At 46.2% G+C, this 24,186-nt stretch overlaps 1 protein-coding gene across 1 annotated transcript in view; it reads left to right on the top strand.

Moving 5' to 3' along the window:
• CFAP47 (cilia and flagella associated protein 47) overlaps positions 1-24,186 on the top strand; it is a 380,184-nt gene that overhangs the window by 293,189 nt on the left and 62,809 nt on the right. The window contains exons 64-65 of the mRNA XM_056861810.1: positions 4,032-4,136; positions 19,041-19,197. Of these exons, the coding sequence (XP_056717788.1) occupies positions 4,032-4,136; positions 19,041-19,197 (262 nt within the window). The remainder of the gene's footprint in view (positions 1-4,031; positions 4,137-19,040; positions 19,198-24,186) is intronic.

The raw sequence follows: 24,186 nt of genomic DNA, 5'->3' as shown, positions 1-24,186 counted from the left end.
ACTGTCCCCTGCCACGAAGACATACAGTGGTGCCTGGTCCAGACACTGATTCTGGCACCACTGGCTTCTTTTTGGGTCCCCCCCACCAAAAACCTGTATTGCAAAGAAGATTTGAATAGGGAACTGGAACAATTCTGTGCCTTCTGCAGTCTCTTTTAAACTCTTCTACATGGAAATGATGTAGAAGAGTTTAAAAAGAGACTGGAATAAGGCCTTTGTACACGGGGGAGGGGTGGGTGGGCACATCACATGAGGGAGGAAAGGGGACTTTCACTTTCAATAATATATTATTATTTTTGTTTTTTGTTAACTTGTTTTAATTTTGTTTAAAATCTTTTTTCTTTTGTATTTTTCTTGTAATTTCTTTATTGTTAAAATTTTCTTGCCAATACACATACATACACACACACACACACACACACACACACACACACCAACTTCAGCCTCCTTTATTCTAATCTGGTACTGTCTTCACTATACTTTTTTTTCATTTCCACCCCTGAATATTTTCTTTGGGAGATTTTAAATTAAGAGTCTTAATTCACCATAAGAGAATACCGTTTTAAAAACACCTTGGCATGGTTTTGTTGTCCCCTCCCTCCTCACCTCCACACAGTGAGATAGTTAGTGTCTGATTAGGCACTACCTTAAATGCAACTGTACTTGACACTGGGAGTTTTGGGAGAGCTCCCAGCAGTTTTTGTTCTAATAATACTCTTCCTCCTTGTGTCATGTTCCCAGTCACACTTGGGACCTTGCATGAGTGATTGCTTTGAAGGGAGGGGGAATACTGCAAATGCTGTTCATAGATTTCCCACCAGTGCACGTAGACCTGGCTTGACCTCGTTTTTGCAGGATGACAACAAAGAGCCAAGTAATATTCTACCTCAGTTTCTCTTTTAAAAATCTTACTAGCCTACCTTTGAAGCTCTTTGAGCAAGGATGATAGGCAAGGAACACAATCCTCTTACCTCCCTGGCTATGCTAGCCCCAGAACAGCAGGCCTAGCAAATACTTCTGGTAATATGATTACAGCTCTATCCCCATCCCCTGAAAATTTGTTGAGCATTGTACAGAACTAGACCTACACAATGGAACTAAGCTGCTTCAGCAGCCCTTGAAGGAGGCGGATGTAGAGCTTCTCTTCAAGTAGCCCTCCTTGGACCCAGATGGTTTGAATAGTTGCAGAATGCAGAATATCTGTTTGGAAGCAAGGTGCTTCAGTGGCTGATACTGGTGTAACTTTTGGGATAAAATCTAGACCCATTTCACTGTGGCTTAAGATCCAGTTTTAAGATAGTTTGGTTGCCCTAGTAAATTAGATTGCTGGAAACTATACAGGCAGAGTGCTACTGAGTCTCCTGGACCCTTTCTTCACAGTCAGATGTTACAGTGGGCATCCTGAAGTCAGTGTCTGAAAGTATAATGGGCTGGATTAAGTCAATAAACTGCAGGCCCAGCTAGAGAAATATGTGATAGTGCCACTCATAGACTGGGAATTCATCGTCTTCTTGAATGAATTTGTGCTCACCTTAAATTAACAGATTTGTAGTGTGGAGGTGCTACTAGATGATTGTCTGCAGATAGCTATCCATCTCATCTATAGTACAAACATTTTTCTAAATTTGTGTTATGCAGCTGGTGTTACGCACCCACTAAAAAGCTTGGTTGGATCACACTTATCAAGATGCAAAGAGAAGGCAGGAAATGCTTGCCTGAGTAGGAATCACTATTAGTGAGATTTCCAAAGCTTTCCCTGTATACATAGTAGTTGAGAGAGAGGGGTGTGTGTGTGATCTTTAACATGAAAACAAGTCTTTTAAAAGACAAAAATGGGCAGCCCATTCCTGAAGGGGGGGTGAAGCTCCTTTGGAGCCAGCGTGACCCTGCGTTGGCATAGGTGCCATCTTATCACGGAATTTTTTGTCTCTGCTGCAACCTGCTCCCCTTCAGGACTGCACTCAGAGTGTCTGGTTTGCAGAATTCTGGGCAAGCACACCTCTAATTTGCAGCCTACTGGTGGCAGCAAAAAGAAATTTTTAAATGTGTGCTGGGGAGTAGAATAAAGCTAGAGAGGTGAACTCAGGAAACGAATGGGATTTGTTTTCCTGCTATTAAAGAATTAGTAGAATTTCTCTACTAATTCTTTATTAAAACAGAAAATCTAGATCTTTTGTCTTAACACAGTTGTATTTTACGTAATGCATATTATAGATTTTTAGTATTAAAATTGGTGTGTATGTTATATTTCTTTTTAAGTTACAATAATGTTGTCTGTTATAGATTAATCAATTTTACTCAGACCCATTAATTGGAGAACTTTCTGTGCTTTCCTGAAGGGGGAGGCCCGAGTCGGTTTAAGAGGTGACGTAACCCTGCGGCAGCATAAGTGCCCATTGTGCTGGGATAACGGGCACTTATGCTGCTGTGGAGGGCATCCCCACCGGCCCCAGGATGCCCAGCCGCAGCGCGGGGATCAGGCACTGGTGGGGCCTTCCGCTGGCATTCTCTCGGCACAAATCCCTACGCTGGCGTCCCAGGAGGGCATTAAAAACAAGAGTCTGAAGCCATATCCTTATTAATTTAATGGTTAATCTGGCCACAAACATGGAGAGTCAAGGAGGTGTTACTCCAGTAGGCAGACGGGGGAATTAGTGTTCTGGAGACTAAGCTTAGAGAGAGGGAGGGGTACAGGATCTTTTAACCCGTTTTTACAGAGATAAGCCTCCTTGGAAAACTGTTAAATAACGAGGTGTTATTTCTAAGTTTTATGGTTTTATTGAAAATAGTTTTAAGCACACACTCACACAGCAACAAAATCACACACCCGATGCACACAGGAGCCTAAGAAATAAAAGGGAAGTGGGGGTGGACACAAAGATATGAGGGACTGAGGGTGATCGTTACCAATCCAGAAGAAATACAGTGTCCAAATTATAGCAGCACTGAGAGGCAGAGAAACGGCCAGCATTTCTCTACATTAAAGGGCCGTATGCACAAGTAAGGGGTGGATGTCTCGGATCCAAGAAAAACATGCACACATTTAAATGGTGAAAAGGCCACAACTTATAGGAAAAATGAGCCCTGAGGCTGCATGAGGTAACTGGCAAAAACAATGGACTTTGCCAGGGACAAAAGGTTTAATTACTTATCCAGTGGCTATTAAAGTATGAAAGGGCATGAGGTAATGGCAACATGGAACCTGAGTTTGCCTGATTAATTGCTGGTAAATACTTTAGTATAGATTTTCAGATGTGTGAAGATGGTTGGGAGGTTTTCCCAGGAAGGGAGGAGAGGAGATGTCTTGGCTTAATCTACTCTGCATGCTAGATTGGGCAGAAAGATGCTTCAGAGGGTTAAGGTTAGGGTTGGGCCATCCCACTTACACCGTGCAGAGCAGCCTGGATGCCAGCGGAAAGGTCCGGATGCCGGCTGGGCCTTCCACCGGCATCCCACTGGTGCAAAGACCCATGCCAGTGTTCCAGGGGGTGTCCCGGCATCCTGGGGGGCATTCCCGGGGTGTTCTGGGGGCGGGGCTGCCTGTAGGCAGCCTCCTGTCCCCTTTCACCCCGGGTACACCACCGTGACGAACAGCGTTGCCACGCCTGTTTTTTAGCAGGCGCAGTCTCTCTGTTTTCAATGTTTCAAAGCCCAAGAAACGGGCCTCTGCCGCAGCACCTCCTCCCCACTGTTCCCAGGCCCTGACAGCTCAGGAATGGGCTATAAGTTCTATTCCTTCCATCCGTTCTTTCAGACAACCTCCACTTCCTTCATTTTGGCTAGTAACACAGTGTTTTTAGTTTCTGGGGAGCAAGCGTGCTGGGACTGTCGCTAAGTACAGTTTACTGCAGCATACTTTATCAGCCTTAGCAAATCCTGCCTGCTGAGAGCAGAGAAGGCGCACAGGGGCACACATTGATCATGTAAACATCAACAGTGTCGATATGATGTAAAAGAAAGGAACTGGCTCTAAAAAAAGTATTGATTTTTGTTTTGTTCTTTTGTTCCCCCCCCCCCCAATTTATTTGCAGTTGATTGTAGCTCCTTGTTCCACTACCGAAGTACCAGTTCAATTTTGTCCTTCTGAACTAGGAAGAGCAAGCCACACTGCAAAAATCTCTTTTCTGTGCCCACAGGTATGGATGCTCAATGATGATGAAATATTTCCTTACATAGTAATTTATCAAGAGGTGAAATAAATAGCTATGCATTGTAGGGCTTGTGGACTGTATCTCATGTGCCAAGACTTTTATCTTGGACAAAATTCTCCTCTGAATATTGGCCCAGGGTTTAATAATACCATGGGGTTACATACCTGGTGAAAGTGCTGGTGACCCAAATGAAACGAAACGAAATGTTTAATACGGTCCCAGACCAACAATAAAAACTTTTACATAATAAAACAGTAGGTATATACATCAATACATCAATAAATATATAATCAAACATTCGTAGGGGAACTATTAAAAACATAAGCGTAACTCGAACACAGTTAAAACTCATTCGTTGGGTTCAACCCATGCTCGTCTAGCCTTCATGATTCGCCATCCAAATTTGGCCATTTTAAAAGTTAGCTCAGAGTCTTTAACTGAGAGCAAGTTAGAAAGGCGAGTCGCTCTAGTTCTCCCTGAGTGGTCAGCTATTACAAGGGAAATGTCTTCTCTTATTTTATTATAAATTTTACAGTCATAAATGGCATGTTCAAGGGTCTCTATGCTCCCATCAGAACAAGGGCATAGACGTTCACCATAGGGGATCTTCTTGTATCTACCTTCCATTATAGCTGAGGGGAGAGCATTGCAGCGTAACAAGGTGAAGGCCCTCCTATAATCAGGATTTTCCAGATGAACAAGATATGGCATCGGGGTCACATTAGTAAGGGTATTTTGATTGTAACAGACATTTTTAAGTCTATTCAGATCATGCTGTCTTTCTACGTCTCGTATTCTTTGCCTTATCAAGACCCTGGCCTGAAAATACTCCATAGATAAAAGTAGTTCTTGAGAGAGACCATAGAAGCCTAATTTTTTCTTCAGACTCCTCAACCAGGGAGAGGTAAAGGTGTCGTACAGGATCAGATTAACGAGTCCTTTAGGACAGAGTGCTATTTTAAGCCAATAAGAAATTGCGGCTATCCATATCCTCGCTTCAATCGTAACCTCCCCAGTCTCTATTTGGACTTGTCCCACTACCGAAGTATCAGTTCAATTTTGTCCTTCTGAACTAGGAAGAGCAAGCCACACTGCAAAAATCTCTTTTCTGTGCCCACAGGTATGGATGCTCATGATGATGAAATATTTCCTTACATAGTAATTTATCAAGAGGTGAAATAAATAGCTATGCATTGTAGGGCTTGTGGACTGTATCTCATGTGCCAAGACTTTTATCTTGGACAAAATTCTCCTCTGAATATTGGCCCAGGGTTTAATAATACCATGGGGTTACATACCTGGTGAAAGTGCTGGTGACCCAAATGAAGTGCGTGGGTCACGTGAACCTGGTTAAAATTACATGGGTATTGAGAAACTATATCATTCATAAGCAATCAGTTGGGGATATGAGGTTGTTTTTTTAACACATCAGTTCTTGTTCAAAATTGTGTAAGCTTTAAATATTGTCCATTGATATTCAGGGGATAACTATCTTGTTATTAATAATTATGGCTTGGTTAAAATTCAGGAATGTATTTCAAAACCCATACTATTACAAATACCATTGTTCTTTGGATATATCTTATCCAGTATCTCTTTAAAAAAAGGCAAACCAAAATGGCCTTATGTCAGCATGTATGTTATGCTTGAATCAAATTTTGGTTTCCAAATGTTCTTTCTTCTTGTTGGCATGTGTGATTCCCTAATGAGATTCTTACTTTTAAAACACTTCAGTTGAATAATGGGTAAAATGTAGGATTTCTGCTAATTAGCAAAAGTATGAATTCTGTGAAGGTAAAAAGTGATTTATAGCCCAAGCCAACCAGATTACTTGAATTTAGTACATTTATTAATTCCACTGATGATGCCTCTTTAAAATCCAGTGTAGAGTGCTAGTGTGTCTTGCAAGATATACTATTTACATTCTCCTTTAATATTTATTCAGCGGAAAACAAACTCCCACAAGAAAAAGAAAGTATCAGCATTTCTAGTATATATGACATGAACCCAAGGACAGCTCAATAAGAAATGGTGCTATTATTCTGTCTGAAACCGTGATAGCTCACAGAACTTTTGCCAATAAATTAAAAGTCTAATTCTTCATGAAATACTAAAGCAATAAAATAAGTAAATAATTCACATAGGCCTTTCAAGTCCAAATTGAGGCCTGGCAATCCATTTTTTGTCATCCTGTACCTCTCCTGTCTAAGAGAGGCAAATCTCCAAATTTAATCTGCAGCCAAACCTTTAATCTATATCTCATCCTTTCATTTGCTGTGTCCAAGCCTCCACCCAACCTTTTCACTGTTTTCATGTAACCTTTATGACTTTGCCGTGCTCTTTTCATCCCTGCATCTGAAACTTTTGACATCTCTGCTGCAATTCATGAAGAATTGATGCCAGGCGATTATAATGATTTTGCAATTGCATCTTAGTGTGAGAGTCCCCAGCTAGTTGGGCAAACTTCGCCAAATCAATTGCTCAGACTTGGATGCAGAAACAAAAGATTTATTGAAGGCTTCAAATAGAGAAGACAGGCTCATGGATTGAAAGTTGCGAGTGACTACCTTATCGGGGTTACAGTATTTATCTACTACAGGGCATGAAGGTTCACACGCATGGGAGACATGGGAGGTTACAAGGCAAACCGGTGCAGCATAAAACATCAAACAGTCCTAGAGAGACAGTGAGGGCTATCTGCATTTCAAGGCCGGAGTCAGCCCGAGGGAGTGAAGGCAGAAGGCACAGCAGGGGAGGAGAGGTGGCACCTGGGCAAGAAGGACGAGGCGGGGGACTCAGGAAGATACACAGAGGTGCGAACTGCTTGTACGAGTTCAAAGAGGGAGAGATAGAAACAGATAGGAGCCAAAACCAGATGGCCCTCACATTCTGCCCCCCTTAAGGCCCCCCTCCCGCGAGTTCGGGAGGTCGAGGCTTCTCGGGATAAGCGCAATGGAATTCGTGAACGAGCCGGGGGGCGGCCATGTGGGGGGCTGCAACCCATTCATCGTGCGCGGGGCCTAGATGTTTCCACCGAACAAAGTAGAACAGCTTTCCCCTTTTCCACTTGGAATCCAAGACCTTGGACACTTCCATGTGGGTATCCCCACCCACAACAGTGGGCACTTCTGGTTTAGAAGGGGGGTGGAACTGGGGAGCGGAGACGAACGGCTTGAGCAGACTGATGTGAAAAACGGGGTGTACCCCGCGAAGGGTTTTGGGAAGATCCAGCTCCGCAGTTACCTCGTTAATCACCCGAGTAATGGGGAAGGGGCCCACATAGCGGTCGCTGAGTTTTTTACAGGGTCGGAGGGAACGCAGATTCTTCGTGGAAAGATAAACCTGTTCCCCCACCCGGAGTTCCCATCCCTGTGACCGGTGTCTGTCAGCCTGTTCTTTGTATTTCCGCTTGGCCCGTTCAAGGTTCTTCTGTAGCCAGGGCCAAGTGGAACTGACCGCCTGCACCCATTCCTGCATCTCAGGCACTGCCTCGAGTTCGGGGGAGACGGGGGCGGCACCGAAAGGGCCGAAATCGGTTCCGTATACTACACGGAACGGACTAAACCCCGTGGAGGAGTGGGGGGCATTGTTGTATGCGTATTCAGCGAAGGGTAACAGGTCCACCCAGTCATCCTGATGGTAATTAACATAGCATCGGAGATAGCACTCGACCACGGCATTCACCCGTTCGGTTTGGCCATCAGTTTGCGGGTGGTAGGCAGACGAGAGACCCTGTTCCCCCACCCCCATAAGCTTCAGGAAGGCTCGCCAGAATTTGGCAACGAACTGGGCCCCTCTGTCGGAGAGGACCTTCCTAGGTATCGAGTGAAGCCGTAGGACATGGGCGACGAACATCTTGGCCAACCCCTGCGCTGACGGGAGCCCAGCGCAGGGGACAAAGTGGACCTGCTTGGAAAAGAGGTCCGTAACAACCCACAGTACGGTCTTGCCCCTGCTGGGGGGTAGATCGGTGATGAAATCCATGGCGATCACCTCCCATGGCCGGGTGGGGATCTCCAGAGGTTTCAGAAGCCCTGGGGTTTTTCCCCCCCTGTTTTTGGCGGTGGCGCATGTGGGACAACTGCGAACGTACAATTCTACATCCCCTCTAATGCCCGGCCACCAGAACTGCCGCCGTACCAAATGCAATGTCTTGACAAACCCAAAGTGACCGGCCAGCTTGGCCCCGTGGACCAGTCCCAAAACCTCCCTGCGAAGAGAGGCTGGGACATAGAGTTTCCCTTCCTGCACCCACCAGGACTCTCGCTGCTCCATACCGGAAGGGAGCGTCTGCTGCTCTGCTTCCTGTAAGGACGCTTCCCGGAGGCGCTGCTGGAAAGCCTCCGGGATTCCCTTGAGCGAGAGACCACTGGGGTGGCGGGTTTGAGACCGGGTGGAGACTGCCAAACCCGGGATCTCTCCCCTTTGCTCAGGAGTGAACAAAGAGTCCACAGGACGGTCAAAATCGTTGCGGTACTGGGGCAGTCGGGACAGGGCATCGGCTAGGGCGTTTTCCTTGCCGGGTACATGTTTGAGGGTGAACCGGAATTTGGCAAAGAATTGGGCCCAACGTATTTGCTTGGCGTTGAGTTTTCTAGCTCCTTTGAGAGCCTCCAGATTTTTGTGATCGGTACACACTTCAAACGGGAATTCTGCCCCCTCCAGAAAATGCCTCCACACAGTGAGGGCGTGCTTAACTGCCGCGGCTTCTTTCTCCCAGATGGCCCAGTTGATTTCGGACTGGGTAAACTTCTTGGAGAAATAGGCGCATGGCTTTAAAGCGCCATTTTCGTCCCGCTGCAGGAGGGCCCCTCCCATAGCTACATCGGAGGCGTCCACCTGGACCACAAACGGTTTGGTGCAGTCCGGGTGGGCCAGGACCGGTTCGGACGAGAAGAGTAGCTTCAAGTCCTCAAAAGCCTGTTGGCAGGGAGGGGACCACTGCAGTCGGGCCGAAGGCAAGGCGGCATTGGCACCTTTTCCCTTAGTGCGTAGAAGGGAAGTGAGAGGAAGAGCCACTTGCGCAAAGTTGGGAATGAAATTGCGGTAAAAGTTGGCGAACCCCAGGAACTGCTGCAGTTGTTTGCGTGTAGTAGGGGGTTCCCAATCACGCACCGCCTGAACCTTTCCGGGATCCATTTCCAACCCCTGGTGAGAGATTACATAGCCTAGAAAGGTAATGGAAGGCTGGTGGAATTCACACTTAGACACTTTGGCATATAACTTGTGGTCCCGTAACCGCTGGAGGACCTCCCGCACCAGCCGGACATGCTCTTCCATGGTTTCAGAATAAATGAGTATATCATCCAGAAATACCACCACCCCCCGAAACAACAAATCATGTAACACTTCGTTGATTAACTGCATGAACACACTCGGAGCCCCAGAAAGTCCGAACGGCATGACTAAATACTCAAACATGCCAAAACAGCTCGAAAAGGCCGTTTTTGGTTCGTCCCCCTCTTTTATGCGAATGCGGTGGTAGGCTTCCACTAAATCCAGTTTGGTGAAAATCCGGCCCTCCTTCAATTGTGCTAGTAGGTCTGGAATGAGAGGGAGGGGGTAAGCGTTAGACTGCGTGACAGCGTTGAGCCTCCGAAAGTCAATACACAGTCTCAAGTCTCCCGTTTTCTTTTTGACAAAAAAGGCGGGGGCGGAGTACGGAGCTTTGGAGGGGCGGATGAAGCCCCTCGCCAAGTTAGTGTCCAAATAGTCCCGCAACACTGTCTTTTCACTGGGGCTCATGGGGTACACCTTTCCCTTGGACAACTTGCCGTTCCCAACTATTTCAATCGCACAGTCGGTCTCCCGGTGTGGTGGCAATTCGTCACACTCCCGCACATCAAACACATCCGAATATTGGGAGTATTCCGAGGGTAGGTTGGGGGTATTGGAAACGGGTCCTGGGGAACCCACTAGGGCGGCTGCCGGGGTCCCGGACATGCGGTCCCTGTCATGCATGGCGCAGGGATCCTCAGGGAAGGTAAGGGTCCGCTTGACCCAATCAATAGAAGGGTTGTGGCCCCGTAGCCAGTTCATTCCCAGTACTACAGGGGCAACTATGGGAGCGATGGTAAAGTACAGCCGTTCCCAATGCTCCCCTACAGTCATGTCTATCGCGATAGTCCGGGGAGTGACAGGCCCCTTTTTAAAGTCACTCCCGTCCATCTGGGAGAAGCGAAGGGGACCCGGGAGGCGCTTGCGGCGGACCTGCAATTTCCGGGCCGCCTCCTCGCTAATCAATGTGCGGGCGCACCCCGAGTCCACGAGCGCGGGGAATTCTAAAACTGGGCCCCCCGTGGGTAGTGAGAGGTGAACCCGAATATAAACATTATCTTCCTGGGCGCTTACCATCGGTGGAGCTCCTTGCACGAGGGTCGGTGCGGTCTGCTGAGGAGCCCCCCTTACAGCAGACCGACGGCGTTTTTTGCCGGCACATCCCACTCTTCCTCCTCGCTGGACGAGGGGGACGTGGTATTTGTAATCCGTGACTCGGCGGAGTCAGAGGTTGCACTGGTGATCCGGGATCCCGATGGACCGGTCGAACTGGCGATCTCATCCAGGGCGTGCGCGTGCAGTGCCGAGGGGGTGCTCCGACGTCCTGGAGCGTTGCTTCGGCGTCGCGGCTGACCCTCTGCGGGGGCTTTCTCTGGTTCGCTCGGGACGGGGCGAATGGAAGCCGGGCGTCCGGAGCGGGATGGGCATTGGGAGGCGAAGTGACCCTTTCCTCCACAGACCAGGCACACTCCTGCCTCGAAGTGCTTGCGGCGCTCCGCTGGCGTGGGGCCGCTGCCGGCTGGGGTGCGAGGGTCCCGGATCCCACCTGCCTTGTCTCCTCTCGGTTTGAAGTCGCGGCCGGAACGTTGCTTGGACAGGTTCAGGAGCTGCTTCCGATTTTCGATGTCGGCAGCGTGGCGCACCCAACCCTCAACGTCAGGGGGGTTGCCTTGCATAAAGGCCCAATGCTGCAGGTCCGGGTTTAGGCCCTCCCTGAACAACTGCACCCGGGTAGCCTCACTCCAGTCCAGAATCCGACTCGACAGAGACTGGAACTCGCTCGCATACTGCGCCACTGACTTGGCCCCTTGGCGTAGTTGCATCAGAGCGGCTTTGGCCCGCTCCCCCAGGTTCGGGTCCTCGAACCGGTTACGGAGTGCGATCATAAAGTCATCCAAACTCCGTAGCACAGGGGAGCGGAGCTCGTACTGTAACACCATCCACGCGGCCGCTTCGCCTTGCAGGAGGGAGGCCACATACTGGACCTGGGACTCCTCGGAGGTAAAGGTCCTGCCCTGCTCCCGCATGAAAATGTCCACTTGGACCATGAAAAAGGTCAACTGGTCCCCCGACCCATCATACGTGATTTTCAAGTTCCGGCGGGCCGGGGTGCTGGGAGGAGGCGCAGGGGGAGCCGCCGGTGTCCCATCCGGAGGGTTACCCGGCGGGGGCTGTACCTTCAGCGCGTCCATGGCAGCGGCCATCTCCTCCATCACAAGCTGCATGGCATCTATGCGCTCCACCATCGCCTGGCGCTCCTCCTGCCACTGTCTCCGCTCCTCATCCATCAGAGCGTCCCGACGAGCGGGGTCGTCCTCGAACCCCGTACCCGTCAAGGCCAAGCGGCGGTGCTTTGCCTCAGTCCGGGAAAGCGACCAACCTTTCGGCGAATCCGGGAAAGCGACCAACACACTTAGCCTTTCCTGATCAGATTGTTCTTTAGATCAGACTACGGTTACCATATTTAAGATCCCCAAATCAGGGTAATGTAATTTGCATAATATAAAAATGGCTAATTATGCAAAGCAGGTACAGTAATTGTTCTCTATCAGTTTGTCACGGTCTCTGACATAATTATGGTATTTTGTGTACATGTGCAGAATTAATTCCATGTAGAGCTTGAACACAACATACAAACTGAACCACAAACTGCAGAGGTTTGTGTAATGAAAAGCCTGGCAGCAGTTTGCAAAATGCAAATGTCCTTAGAACAGGCTGACTGAATTCTCTCAAGGTCTGAATTCTTTCAAGAGCTAACTAACTTACCCTGGTCTTGTCCTTGAAGGGAGAAGAACAGGGTCATTCTTCACTATCTGCCAGAAAGGTGTATCTGAAATTACCCTTCCTGATTCAGCTGCCAGCTGCCAGCTGCTCATATCTCAAGAGCAGAAAAGCCCTGCTATCCTCAAACCTTGAGAAATGTACTCAAAGGTCTACTCAAAGACCTCAAGGCTATAAGTGCAGTAAGCTTCTTGCTTTCTATAACCTTGCTGAAGGCTATGTTTCCTACTGACCAGATAGTTACATGTTACAATGTGAGCAATAGTTGTGTTTTATGATTTATATAGTTATATATTGTATTGTAGATTTCTAAATAGTCTCATTTAATGCGTATTGTACTGAAGATGAGAATGGTATAAAAATTGAGTATATGGAGTGATCATGGAGCTCAGAAATGATTGTTTATACTTTAAGCAAAATAGACTGAAAGGAAAGGAAGCCCATATTTGGTCATGGGGAGAAGCTAATAACCTGAACAGCTGCAACTAAGACATTATTGCACTGCTCATGTTATCTGAAAGTAGAGAGGAAGATATCCCTCCTGATGGTAAAATCAACACTCTTAATGAGTCTGAAACAGTATAAATACAGCCACAGTAAGCCCAGAGAATCAGACCCTTCCAAAGGCTCTCAAGAAAAGGCTGACTGATATGTATGGCTTAAATACATTACTCTAGACTTTATGAATTAGATACTTTGAACTGAATCAGAATAATTTGACTGTTATATTTTAGAAGTTGGATTTTGAAACTGAATAGTATGTAAGACTTGCTTGCTTTTACTTCATACATTGTAAATACATACATTGTACTTTGACAAGAGTTTTTATAGAAGTGTTAAAGACTTGATAATCTGCATTTACACATACTTTACTAGAAATATATCAATAAAAAGACTTGCTTTTTAAAAGTAGGTAAAGTTGTTGAGTCCTACTTACTTGATGACTGGCTGAATAAGATAACTTCACTTCTCGGTAAGTGATACATTCTAAGAGCCTGTCATCTGAACAGCACAACCCGCTTCAAGTTGTTTGCATTTCCTGCTAACTACTGCAAAGAAGTTGGGGAAAGATAATAAAAAACACATCTTTATCCAGCTGTTTGCTCATGCAATTATTTGCTCAGGCTCTCTTCTGAGGCAACAGCATCAGAAGCCATAGCACAGGAAAACTGAAACCCACAGACAGATCTCTCATGAAAGTGAGTCACATTGCAGGAGAATCAAAATAGTGGCAGAATATTCAAAACCTAAACAGTGCAACTGATCACTCAAGAAAGTGAGCAAAAACCACAGAACAAGTATATCCACAGCAAAGAGAACTCAGCCCATGGTAGTATTCACACACTGTCACATGCAGTCTTTGTTAATCTGGACACCATTAGCAGGAGACCTCTCTGTTCCTATGATTTTCTGTCACCATGGTGGGTATGCAACTGTTAATAGGAGGGCACAGTCTCCACAGTTTTACTGATATAATTTAAATCAGGGGTGTCGAACTCATTTGTCACGAGGGCCAGATAAGACATAAATGTCACTTGATCAGGCCGGTGTCACTTGATTGTGTACCCAATCAAATAAATAAATAAATAAATACCATAAAATGTAATGCCAGGTACCGGTGATACGTACTTTATAGAAGACACAGGCAGTCAGTTTTAAAGGTATTACTTTTTACTTAAAATACAAACAAGCTTACAACAATAGTACTTTTATTGTATTTTCCTTTAATTACCAGTCTTTGATAATTGGCACCTCTTGCTCTGAACTACTGCAACAAAATCTGGAGTCAAAGTCTGTGTTGTAGCAATTTTGAGTATGCTGTTCAGATGTGTCTCTATAAGCTGAGAACGTACATTTGATTTATTAACATTCATTAAGGAGAAGAGCTGCTCACAAACATATGTCATCCCAAACATAGACAAAATTTTAGCAAAAGAAGCACCTTTCACCACATCTCCAAGGCTGCGTCCTGTGTGTCACAGTCTTCTTCTTCCTCTTTTTCTTCCTCTTCTTCTGGGATGCAAACCTGAAAGGAGAACCAAAGCTGGGCTTGGCTGGAAGAAAACACAGGAGAGTGAAAGGGGAAAATTTTTTGTTTCAGGAGAGCAAAAGGAGCACCTTTTGCCACACCTCCAAGGCCACAGGATTCCCTCACCTACCTATCTGCCTGCCTGCCTGCCTGCCTCTGTCAACTTAATCCTGGAAAAGCCGTGGCACTTGGTTTCCTACAAGCTGCAGGCTTCATGGGGTGACCTGGGGCGGTGCTTAGGAAAGGCCTGTGGTAGATTCTGTCTCCTTGGCTGCAGCGGCTGCAGCGTCCCATGTCTTCCTCCTTCACTCACTTACCTTGGCATCCTGGACACTTCTCTTGGCAGCAGCTGCTCCTCCTCAGCTTTCCAGTTCACTACTCCATCAGTCCATAGACAAACAGCGTTGCACCCCACCCATCTTTCTCCTGGCGGAAGATTGGGGCAGGGAGAGTCCCCAGCACCACAGACATGAGAAGAAGAGAAGGAGGAGCATATGCCAGCTGTCAGGTTGAATCCCAGCACAGATGTGGAAGGGCAGAGCCACGGGAAGCACTGTGGCAACTTGCAGCTTGCAACAAGTTATATATGTCAGCTCCAGCCCCGTGATAATTTCATGAATAAATTCCATGAGATGCTTAGTCCAGAAAATCAGGTTTATTCAGAAAAGTCAACAGGTTTCAGAAGCCTAAAAGTCAAATGGACTCTAATGCAGGTGACAGGCAGAAACAGAACATAAGTAGCAAAACGAAGACTGATAACAGGGCACCATGGTAACCACCACCACCCCGGAGACCAAAGGAGACCAATGGGGCACTCGGTGCTTCTCACGGCGCGAAGTCTAAACAGGGAATCAGGCGAGACCTTGAACGAGGAACACAACAGCTGCTCGCAACCACGGCATACCATTCCCAGGACCTGCTCCTGACATTCTGCCCCTCCAAAAGCCCTCCCTCACCCCCCACTGGCAGGCTTGTGAGGGTAAGCGGCATGAAAGTCTCGAACCAACCAGGGGGCGGAAACGTCCCCGGCACGTACCTATTCATCTTGTGTGGGGCCAAAATGTTTCCAGTGGACTAAGTATTGAAGGGTGCCCCGGTGACATCGCGAATCTAAGATTTTAGCAACTTCAAAAGGCTCCTCCCCCCACCATCTCGGGCACCTCGGGCGGTGGCTCTGGATGCCATTTTTGTGAGGGCACATACGGTTTGAGGAGACTGACATGAAATACCAGATGAATTCTGCGTAGAGATTTTGGGAGGGAGAGTTCCACGGTGACTTGGTTGATGATGCGGGAGATGGGGAAAGGGCCTACATATTTGGCGCTGAGTTTGCCGCAGGGGCGAGTGGAGCACTGATTCTTGGTGGACAAGTACACTAGGTCCCCCACCTTACAGTCCTTCTCTGGGGAACGGTGCTTGTCGGCCTGAACTTTGTATTTGCGCATGGCTCGTTCCAAATTCTTAACGAGCCATGGCCAAGTTGTTTGGATAGTGTGCACCCACTCGCTCATGTCAGAGTGCCCCCCCTCTCCGGACACATCAAAGTGCCCGACGGGGTGAAAGTCTCTGCCATACACTGCCTGAAAGGGACTAAACCCAGTGGACTGATGGACTGCATTATTGTAAGCATATTCGGCAAAGGGCAATAAATCTACCCAATCATCTTGGTGGTGATTAACATAACAGTGTAAATAGCATTCCAGTACAGCATTCACTCACTCTGTTTGACCATCAGTTTGAGGATGAAAGGCACTAGACAGACCCTGTTCCACCCCAACCAATTTCAGAAAAGCCCTCCAGAATTTGGCCACATATGTGCCCCCCCTGTCACTCACAATCTTGCACGGAAAACTATGTAGTCGGAAGACATGTGACACAAAGAGGCGGGCCAGTTTTGGGGCGGAAGGAATACAAGGGACAAGATGCACCTGTTTAGAAAACAGATCAGTAATCACCCAAAGCACTGTTTTCCCCCCACTGGGGGGAAGATCCGTCATGAAATCCATTGCAATCACTTCCCAGGGTTTCGAGGGGGTCTCCAAGGGCTGTAAGAGTCCGAGCGGCTTGCCTTGGGGCCGTTTGGCTGCGTCACAGACGGGGCAGCTGCGGATAAAAGAGTCTACGTCCGATCACATGCCTGCCCACCAGAATTGACGCCGTAATAAATGTAAAGTTTTGAGGAACCCAAAATGTCCAGCCGTCTTGACTCCATGAACCAAGCCTAACACCTCCCCCCTGAACCCCGCAGGAACATACAACTTGGAATCTTTGTACCAAAAGTCTCCCCGTTTCACTAGAGTAGCCGGTAAGGCTTGTGCAGAGCTGTCAGCTTGGTAGCTACGACGCAGAATTTCTATGAATGAATCAGGCAGTTCTTCCACCCTCTCAACCCCGGGAGTCGTGGAGGCAGGTGGTGCAGGCGGAGCCGGTGCCCCGGGAGGGAGCGGGGCTGAGCGGCCGGGGCTCTGTATTTTGGGAACGACAGGCTGTTCAGTTGGCGGAGACAGCACGACGGGCGGCCCTTCCAGCTCAGCTGGGCACGAGGGTTGCCCATCCTCCGACGGCAGTGGCGGTGACCGGGTTTGGGATCGCGTTTGCACTGCGAGCGTGGGCAATACACGTTGCTGGGCAGGGGTGAAGAGCGAGTCAGTGGGCCGATCAAGTTTGGTAGGATATTGGGGAACTCTAGACAAAGCGTCGGCCAGTAAGTTTTGCTTCCCCGGTACATGTTTCAAATCGAAGCGAAATTGGGCAAAGAAGTCTGCCCAGCGCACCTGTTTCGCGGACAGCTTGCGAGCCCCTGTTAGGGCCTCCAGGTTTTTGTGATCGCTCCAGACTTCAAATGGCAGTTTGGAACCTTCTAAGAAGTGTCTCCACACAGTCAGGGCATGCTTGACAGCAGCAGCCTCTTTTCCCCATATGGGCCAGTTGAGCTTGGACTGTGTGAATTTTTTAGAGAAGTAAGCGCACGGATGCAATTGACCATCCTCCCCCCGCTGCAACAAGGCTCCCCCCATGGTGACATCAGATGCATTGACTTGCACAATAAACATTTGGTTACAGTCTGGGTGTTGTAAAACAGGTTCAGAAGTAAACAGGCGTTTCAGTGTGTCAAAAGCTGTTTGACAGTGGGGGGTCCAATTTACTCGAGCGTTGGGCAAAGTAGCTGCATTCCCCTTCCCCTTAGTCTTAAGGAGGTCTGTGATGGGGAGTGCAATGTGAGCGAAATTGGGGAGGAATGTTCTGTAAAAGTTTGCAAATCCAAGAAACTTCTGGACTTGCTTACGGGTGGAGGGTAGCTCCCAATCGAGTACTGCTTGCACTTTGTCAGGGTCCATAGTTAGCCCATGGTGTGAAATGACATAGCCGAAGAATGTCAACTGCTTTTTCTGCGCGCCTTCCACATCGCCTACCCCCACAAGCCGTCCCCCTTGCAGGACGGGAGGGGGCCCTAAGGGGAGCAGAATGTCAGGCCTGCTCTCTGTCTAGAGATAGTTTCGTTTTCTCACAGACTCACGTTCAAGGACTGTTTCCCTAACGATCGCATTCCTTTTCCCTTTGAAGCTAGCGGGTGCCCGTGGGAGCCTGCCCTGTCGGACTGAGGGGTTACCATGCCAACCTGTGCTATCGTGATTAGAACTATTCCCCCATATATTCTGTTGTATGTTCCTTTTGCTCCATTCCTGCCTTTTTATTTCTGCAAGCTCTGAAGACTTGTTTGTTCTCCATTAAAGTCAACTCTTCTTTGGACTGTTTGTCTGCGAGTATTGCTTGTGTGAGTGCAACAAGAGCAAGTGCTTACATCAATGCTGATTCTATGATCTTAAGCAGATGATGAGAGGGAGGGAATCTTGGCCATCTTCTGGGCATGGGGTAGGGGTCACTGGGGGTGTGTGACCTGGTGACCCTGGTGGTCTCTTCCAACTCTATGATTCTATGATTAGTTGGCTTCTTAACAAGGGGGCAAGGGTCATTAAAATGTATGAATTATATCAGAATTGGGTCACTATCCACCTATTGCTGTCCCCACACAAACTGTATTGAAGTGAATAGAGGTTGTGTCAGAGCTAAGTTTTTTGTTTTGCATCCTATTTGTGCTTATATATTGGATGTCTCTTATCCACACTATTCACATGCTCAAAAACATTTTTTTAACCAACTGAAGTTTTTTTCCTTTGCACACATGTATAACTACATTTTGTTGACAAATCTAGAAACTCCGCTATTAAATTATGTGTATGGCATAAGAAACTAAATAAAAACCAGAAGTTAATTAGATCTAGCATTCTGGAGAAATGTATCATGTGGCATAGTTGTGACATGTAGACACCTGATTTATGCAGTCTTTTTCTGAGGTCTAAGAATTGTACAAATCAGGCAGAAGGGGGCCAGGTCACTCCTCCATCATGGGAAAGTTATCATCCAACTGGATGAAGCAGCCACTACTGTTTTTATCATCATCATTGTCCTAAGTGGCTTTCAAATGGACCACTGCACAAAGTGGTCATAATCCAAAACATTTCAAGGACTTTGATAGGATTGTGAATACAAAATATTCTTCAGTGGCAGCCCATTCTTGTATCTGAATGTGAATTGGAGATCGAGTGTACAGTATGAACCAAAGCTACTTGATTGGGGCCACCATTCTTTCATTTCAACTGTGACACTGTAGTCTTAAACATCATTCTATGTCGATTGACTTCAGTTGACTTAGGGTGTAACTCTGTTTAATAGTGTACTACAAATTTTCTGGAGGAAAAAGCTGGCTGCAAATTAATAATATGAACATTTTTATTCTACAGCTTGAAGAGTGGATATTTTTCTTATCTGGTGTTGGTCTGATTCCTAAGCCACAGGAACCAGCTAGTGTAAGCGCTTGCCTGGGTTATCATTCTTCTATCATCATAACTTTCAGGAACCCTACTTTTGAAGATGTACTGGTAGATGTAATTTTACAAGGTACGTTAATTTTCTTTTATCATTGCATAGTTGGTATTGTAGTAAATTCAAAATAATAGATACCTAAGGGTCTGTAATGTCTCTGTATGGGGAATAGTCTGAAAGCTTACAGGAGAAAAACAGTAGAAATGTGAGAGAATCTCAAGGAGGCATAGAGATGGTATTGTCCGGTGGCTGCTGCTCTGGCCCTTGGAATGTTGTTGGTTGATTCAACCTACTGTTCACAGCTGTAAGCAAGGCTGCCTTTTCATAGTAATTCTCACTCTGCTAAGAGAGGGGTATATGAGCACTAGTATAGATAACTTGAAGTTGCTTGGCAGAGCCACTAAAATGATTTCTGGGGAGGACCTGGAATTGCTGTAACTCTAGAATTCCTGGTATGGCTAATTCTACACTTACATAGCATCTGCTCAGTTTATAAAATTGTAAATAAGTAGATTGGTGTGTTCTGGGAATCCCTGCAATTCTTTATTAAACATGTTATTAAAACATCATTAGATGCTGATAAGTTTCCCTGAAATATAGCTTTCCCATCCCTGTCAATTTCCCCCTGCAATGTGTAGCAACCGAATAATGTGTTTGTGTGGGGGACAGGAGGGTGAATGCTCCAGGGTACATGCTCTGTTCATATGACAGGAGGCATGGTCTCTCTGAATGTGTTTCTGCCTGGAGTAGGGATGTGCAAAAAAAGAAATGGGTAGATTTCGGGTTCAGGTTTATTGGGCCTGTTTTTTCCGGGTAAATCCAAAATAAGCTGAATACCCATACTGGTAAAGGTGTACTCAGATTTATTTCTGGGTTTACCAAAAAAATTAGGCCCATTTTAGTCAATGGGGACATTTTTCAAAGCTCCTGTGGGGGCATTGTTGGAGATAGAGGTCCCAAATTTTCAGGGTAGCTTCAAGGGACTCTCCTTGCATGAACCCCAAAGTTTGGTAAATATTGGGTCAGGGGGTCCAATTTTATGGGGTCCCGAAGGGGTTCCCCCCTCTATAGAGAAGCATTGTAAACTTTACAATGCTTCTCTATGGAGGAGGGTGTCAACCCTTTGGGACCCCAAAACATTGAACCCCCTGTCCCAAACTTTACCAAACTTTGAGGTTCATGCAAAGAGAGTCCCTTAAAGCCACCCTGAAAATTTGGGAACTCTACCTCCAAAAATGCCCCCCCCCCGGAATAATTTTACAGGTACTTACTTTTCACAGTCTGTAATGGCTGCATCCGTACCCAAGAGTCATGGGAAAACTCACTTTCCCAAGAATGCTTGCAATGAGCCCACACAAAGCTATGGAGAGCAATAGCTTTGCACAGGCCCGTTGCAAGCATTCATGGGAAACTGAGTTTTCTTGTGATTCTTTGGAGAGGAAGTGGCCATTACAGACTGTGAAAAGTAAGTACTTTTAAAATTCTCCCCAGGGAGGCATTTTTCAAGGTAGAGTCATCAAATTTACAGCGTAGCTGCAAGAGACTCTCCTTGCATGAGCCCTGAAATTTGATAAAGTTTGGGACAGGGGTCCAATTTTAAGGGGTCCTGAAGTGGTCAACCCCCTCCTCCATAAAATTGGACCCCCTAACCCAAACTTCACCAACGTTTGGTGTTCATGTAGGGAGAGTCCCTTGAAGCTACCTTGAAAATTTGGGAACTCTAATCTCCAAACATGCCTCCCCCAGAGCTCATCAAAAATTCCGATTGAGAAAAGCCTGGGGAAAGCTGAAGCTGAAAAAAAGCTGAATACCTATTTGACTGATTCGGCAATTGGCCATCTGGCTTTGGCTTTATTCCCAGTTTTAATATTCAGGTTAAATTAAACCTGAAAGAAACCTAAAAGGCCTTTCTTGGGTTTATTTTCGGTTTGGGTTTATCGATATGCACAACTCTAGCCTGGGGGCTTGATTGTTTAACTCAATTGTCTCTCTTAAAAGATACATTTAAAGCTTTCCTCCCACCACCTTTTTAACACTGGATTTCAAGGTCCCATCCACTAGATTTATATATGGCTTCTGTTTGATGATTTTGAATATAAATATATGCAGTCTATAAATCAAATAAATAAATATAAATCATTCACATGATTATGAAATTACTAGTAGGAGTTCTGTACGGAATGCATATTTATGACCCCATTTTCAATAGAAATGTGTTACTATTTCATTCTGCTTCCTTTAGAAAATGGCATATTTTGCACTGCTTTAGCATTCAAGCCAGTATTTCTTTTAATTCACAAGGCAGCAAAACAGAAAATATAAACACTGTTCCAAATGTCATATTTAGATGTGACAAGGCGTTGGACTGTTATTTGTAATGTACATATTTATAATTGTTTCCCCAGAATTAGTCTAAGACAGATGCTTGTCTGCAATATAGTCCCCCCAAAAATAACGTATGTAGCTCACACAAATATAAGATACTGAGCTACTTAAATAGGCAATTTTTTTCAGCACCTTAAAAAATATTTACAGAAATTACTCTGGCTACTAATTCTCTGAAAAACCTTAGAATTTTATTAGATGTATATTGACTTGCAGTTTTACTTTGTGGAACATTGTGGAACATTTAATGTATTTGTTTGTTTACTTCATTTATACCCTGACTTTCTCCCTTAAGAGGACCAAAAGTGGTTTGCATTTTTCTCCTCTCCTCCATTTTATATTCACAACAACCCTCTGAGGTAGTTAAGGCTGAGAGTGTGTGACTGGCCCCCAAGGTCACTCAGCAAGCTTCCATGGCAGAGTGGGGATTCGAACCTGTATCTCTCCACATCGCAATCCAGCATTCTGACCATGGCACCACATAACATGCAAAGTGTTGCTGATGAGCCAGCAAGCCTCATATTTTAAAAGATTAACTTAGAAAATGGAGGGAAGTATCACAGGATTCGGTAATGTCTAGTTTGTCCTTAAACATACACAACTGACTGGATTACAGTGTTTGCTGAAAGGTGTGTTAGTCAATTGGGCCTGTTTCTAAACGGAAGAGATAGGAGTCCAAAGAGTAGCTGACCACAACTTTGATGGCAGAGTAAATAGATACGAGAAAGCCTGAAACAGAGTTTTTCAATGTCTTCTTCAGTTTATCTGATGGAAAAACTGGGATTTGGGAGAGAGTTGAAAAAAATCTCCTTTTAAATGTTTTATCTTTTGTAGTGAGTGAAATGCTTTTCAACACAAGCTTTTATTCATTCAGAATGTATATCATGAACATTTATGTAAGACACTACAGTATGACAATATTTTATGTATCTTATAGACATACACAGCATATTTTCAAGGATATTGTCATTGTCTAAATGTGAATAATTTTGGCAACATTTAATATGCTTCAGTGTGTCTGATGACATTATTAGAGAGTTCAGTGTTTTGAGTGTTACCAAATTTAATTTGATATTCAAATATTCTGGTAGCCCTAATGTGACTGTAAGCCTCTATTTCTGCCCCCATAATACACTTTTGAATAGAAACAATGTACTTGGGTATATTTGCAATTTTGTCTGTAGAAAACTAACTGCCCATTCCTCACCTTTCAGCGGCCAGGGACGGCGTGGCTGAGGTGCCGCCGCAGTGCCTCCAAAGCCATTTCAGGGCTGCCAAAAGGTTAAAAAGAAGCCTTTTAAAGGCTTTTTTTGTTGTTGTAAAAATGGGGCTTTTTGCCCCATAGAGAACAGCGATGCTGCACCTGCTAAAAAGCAGGCACAGCAACACCATTCTCAACACTTGCATTCTGGGCCAAACGGGGACAGGAAGCCGCCTACAGGCAGCTCCACCTCCGGCATGCCCCCTAGAATGCCAGCATGGGGATTTGCACCGGTGGGACACCGGTGGAAGGCCCAGCCGGTGTCCATGGGCGGCACTGCTGCGGGAGCACCAGGAGTCCCACCGTCTGGGCCTCCCCGCCAGCATTGGGGCCACTCACGGCGGTGTAAGTAACCTGGGCGCTGGCATGGGGGGCCCCAACACCAGCGCAGCCCCTTCCTGACCTCCTGTAGACTTTTGTCCTTGGAAGTCAGGAATAGGCTTTCCATTGTGGTTCTCCCAGGGCTTTCCTCTTTGAGTGTGTTCAAAAGAGAACTTCCCTTATCTGGCTGAAAGGTGGAACTGGGGGAGGGCCATGAGCAGAGCATCCATTTGTATGTTCTCCCACAATTGGGGGAGGGGGAGGCCAATGGAATTGCCCCCCATTCCCTGCTGCAACTTCACAGACCAGTGGAGAAAATATTGGCGGGGGCTCACAGGCATTTGTACATTACATCACTTCCAGCACAAAACCGGAAGTGCCATCATCATATCGCACTGCACACCAATGTGACTCTCTGCCCCCAAGATTTCCTGTAGGATCTCCCCGCAAACTTACTCACAGCCTTTCTGGGTATGGGTTGGAGCTAAGGTTTAAAATGGTGGAGCTTAGCTTTGTGTCTCCCCCTTTCCTTTTACCAGTTGTTGCTGTTGTTCACAGCTGCCCTGCATTGCAGCTTCACACCTCTGCTCAGTTGGGAAGGAGGAAGTGAGGGGGCTGTGCAGTTGTGGGACTTTGTCCCTAAATACTTCAGTGCTATTGTGCTGCATCTGGAGCGGGGATACATTTTTTACCCCTCTGTGTGGAAGCAGTCTAAGTTATAAATGATGTATTTGTGCTTCAAAAAGCAGTACGCTAAGTTCAGGCTTTATAGGAAAGTGAGTATTGCATATAATTTTCACAGGATTTGTGCTTTTCTCTGAACAAAATTGAAAAAAAAAGCACATTTTCCCCATGGCTTCAGCATTTCTGGAAACGTGTCTCTAGAGGTGAATAAAGGTGAAAAGGTTTAGGAAGGAACTGCCTGGTTTACACCTTGTCCTCAGCTTTGTACACTGGCCCTTTCCTGGCAAAGCTTGTATTAGTTTGGCCCTTAAAAAATCTATATAGCATAATGGATAAATGTCTTCACCCATAGATATCTATATTCAGATTCCTCTCAATCAGCAGGTGTATATACTGGACATATTTCACATACA

This window comes from Euleptes europaea, chromosome 16, assembly GCF_029931775.1.
Source record: "Euleptes europaea isolate rEulEur1 chromosome 16, rEulEur1.hap1, whole genome shotgun sequence".
Taxonomy (NCBI): Eukaryota; Metazoa; Chordata; class Lepidosauria; order Squamata; family Sphaerodactylidae; genus Euleptes; species Euleptes europaea.
Note: the sequence above shows the minus strand (reverse complement) of the source record. Positions and strands in the feature narration are given on the sequence as shown.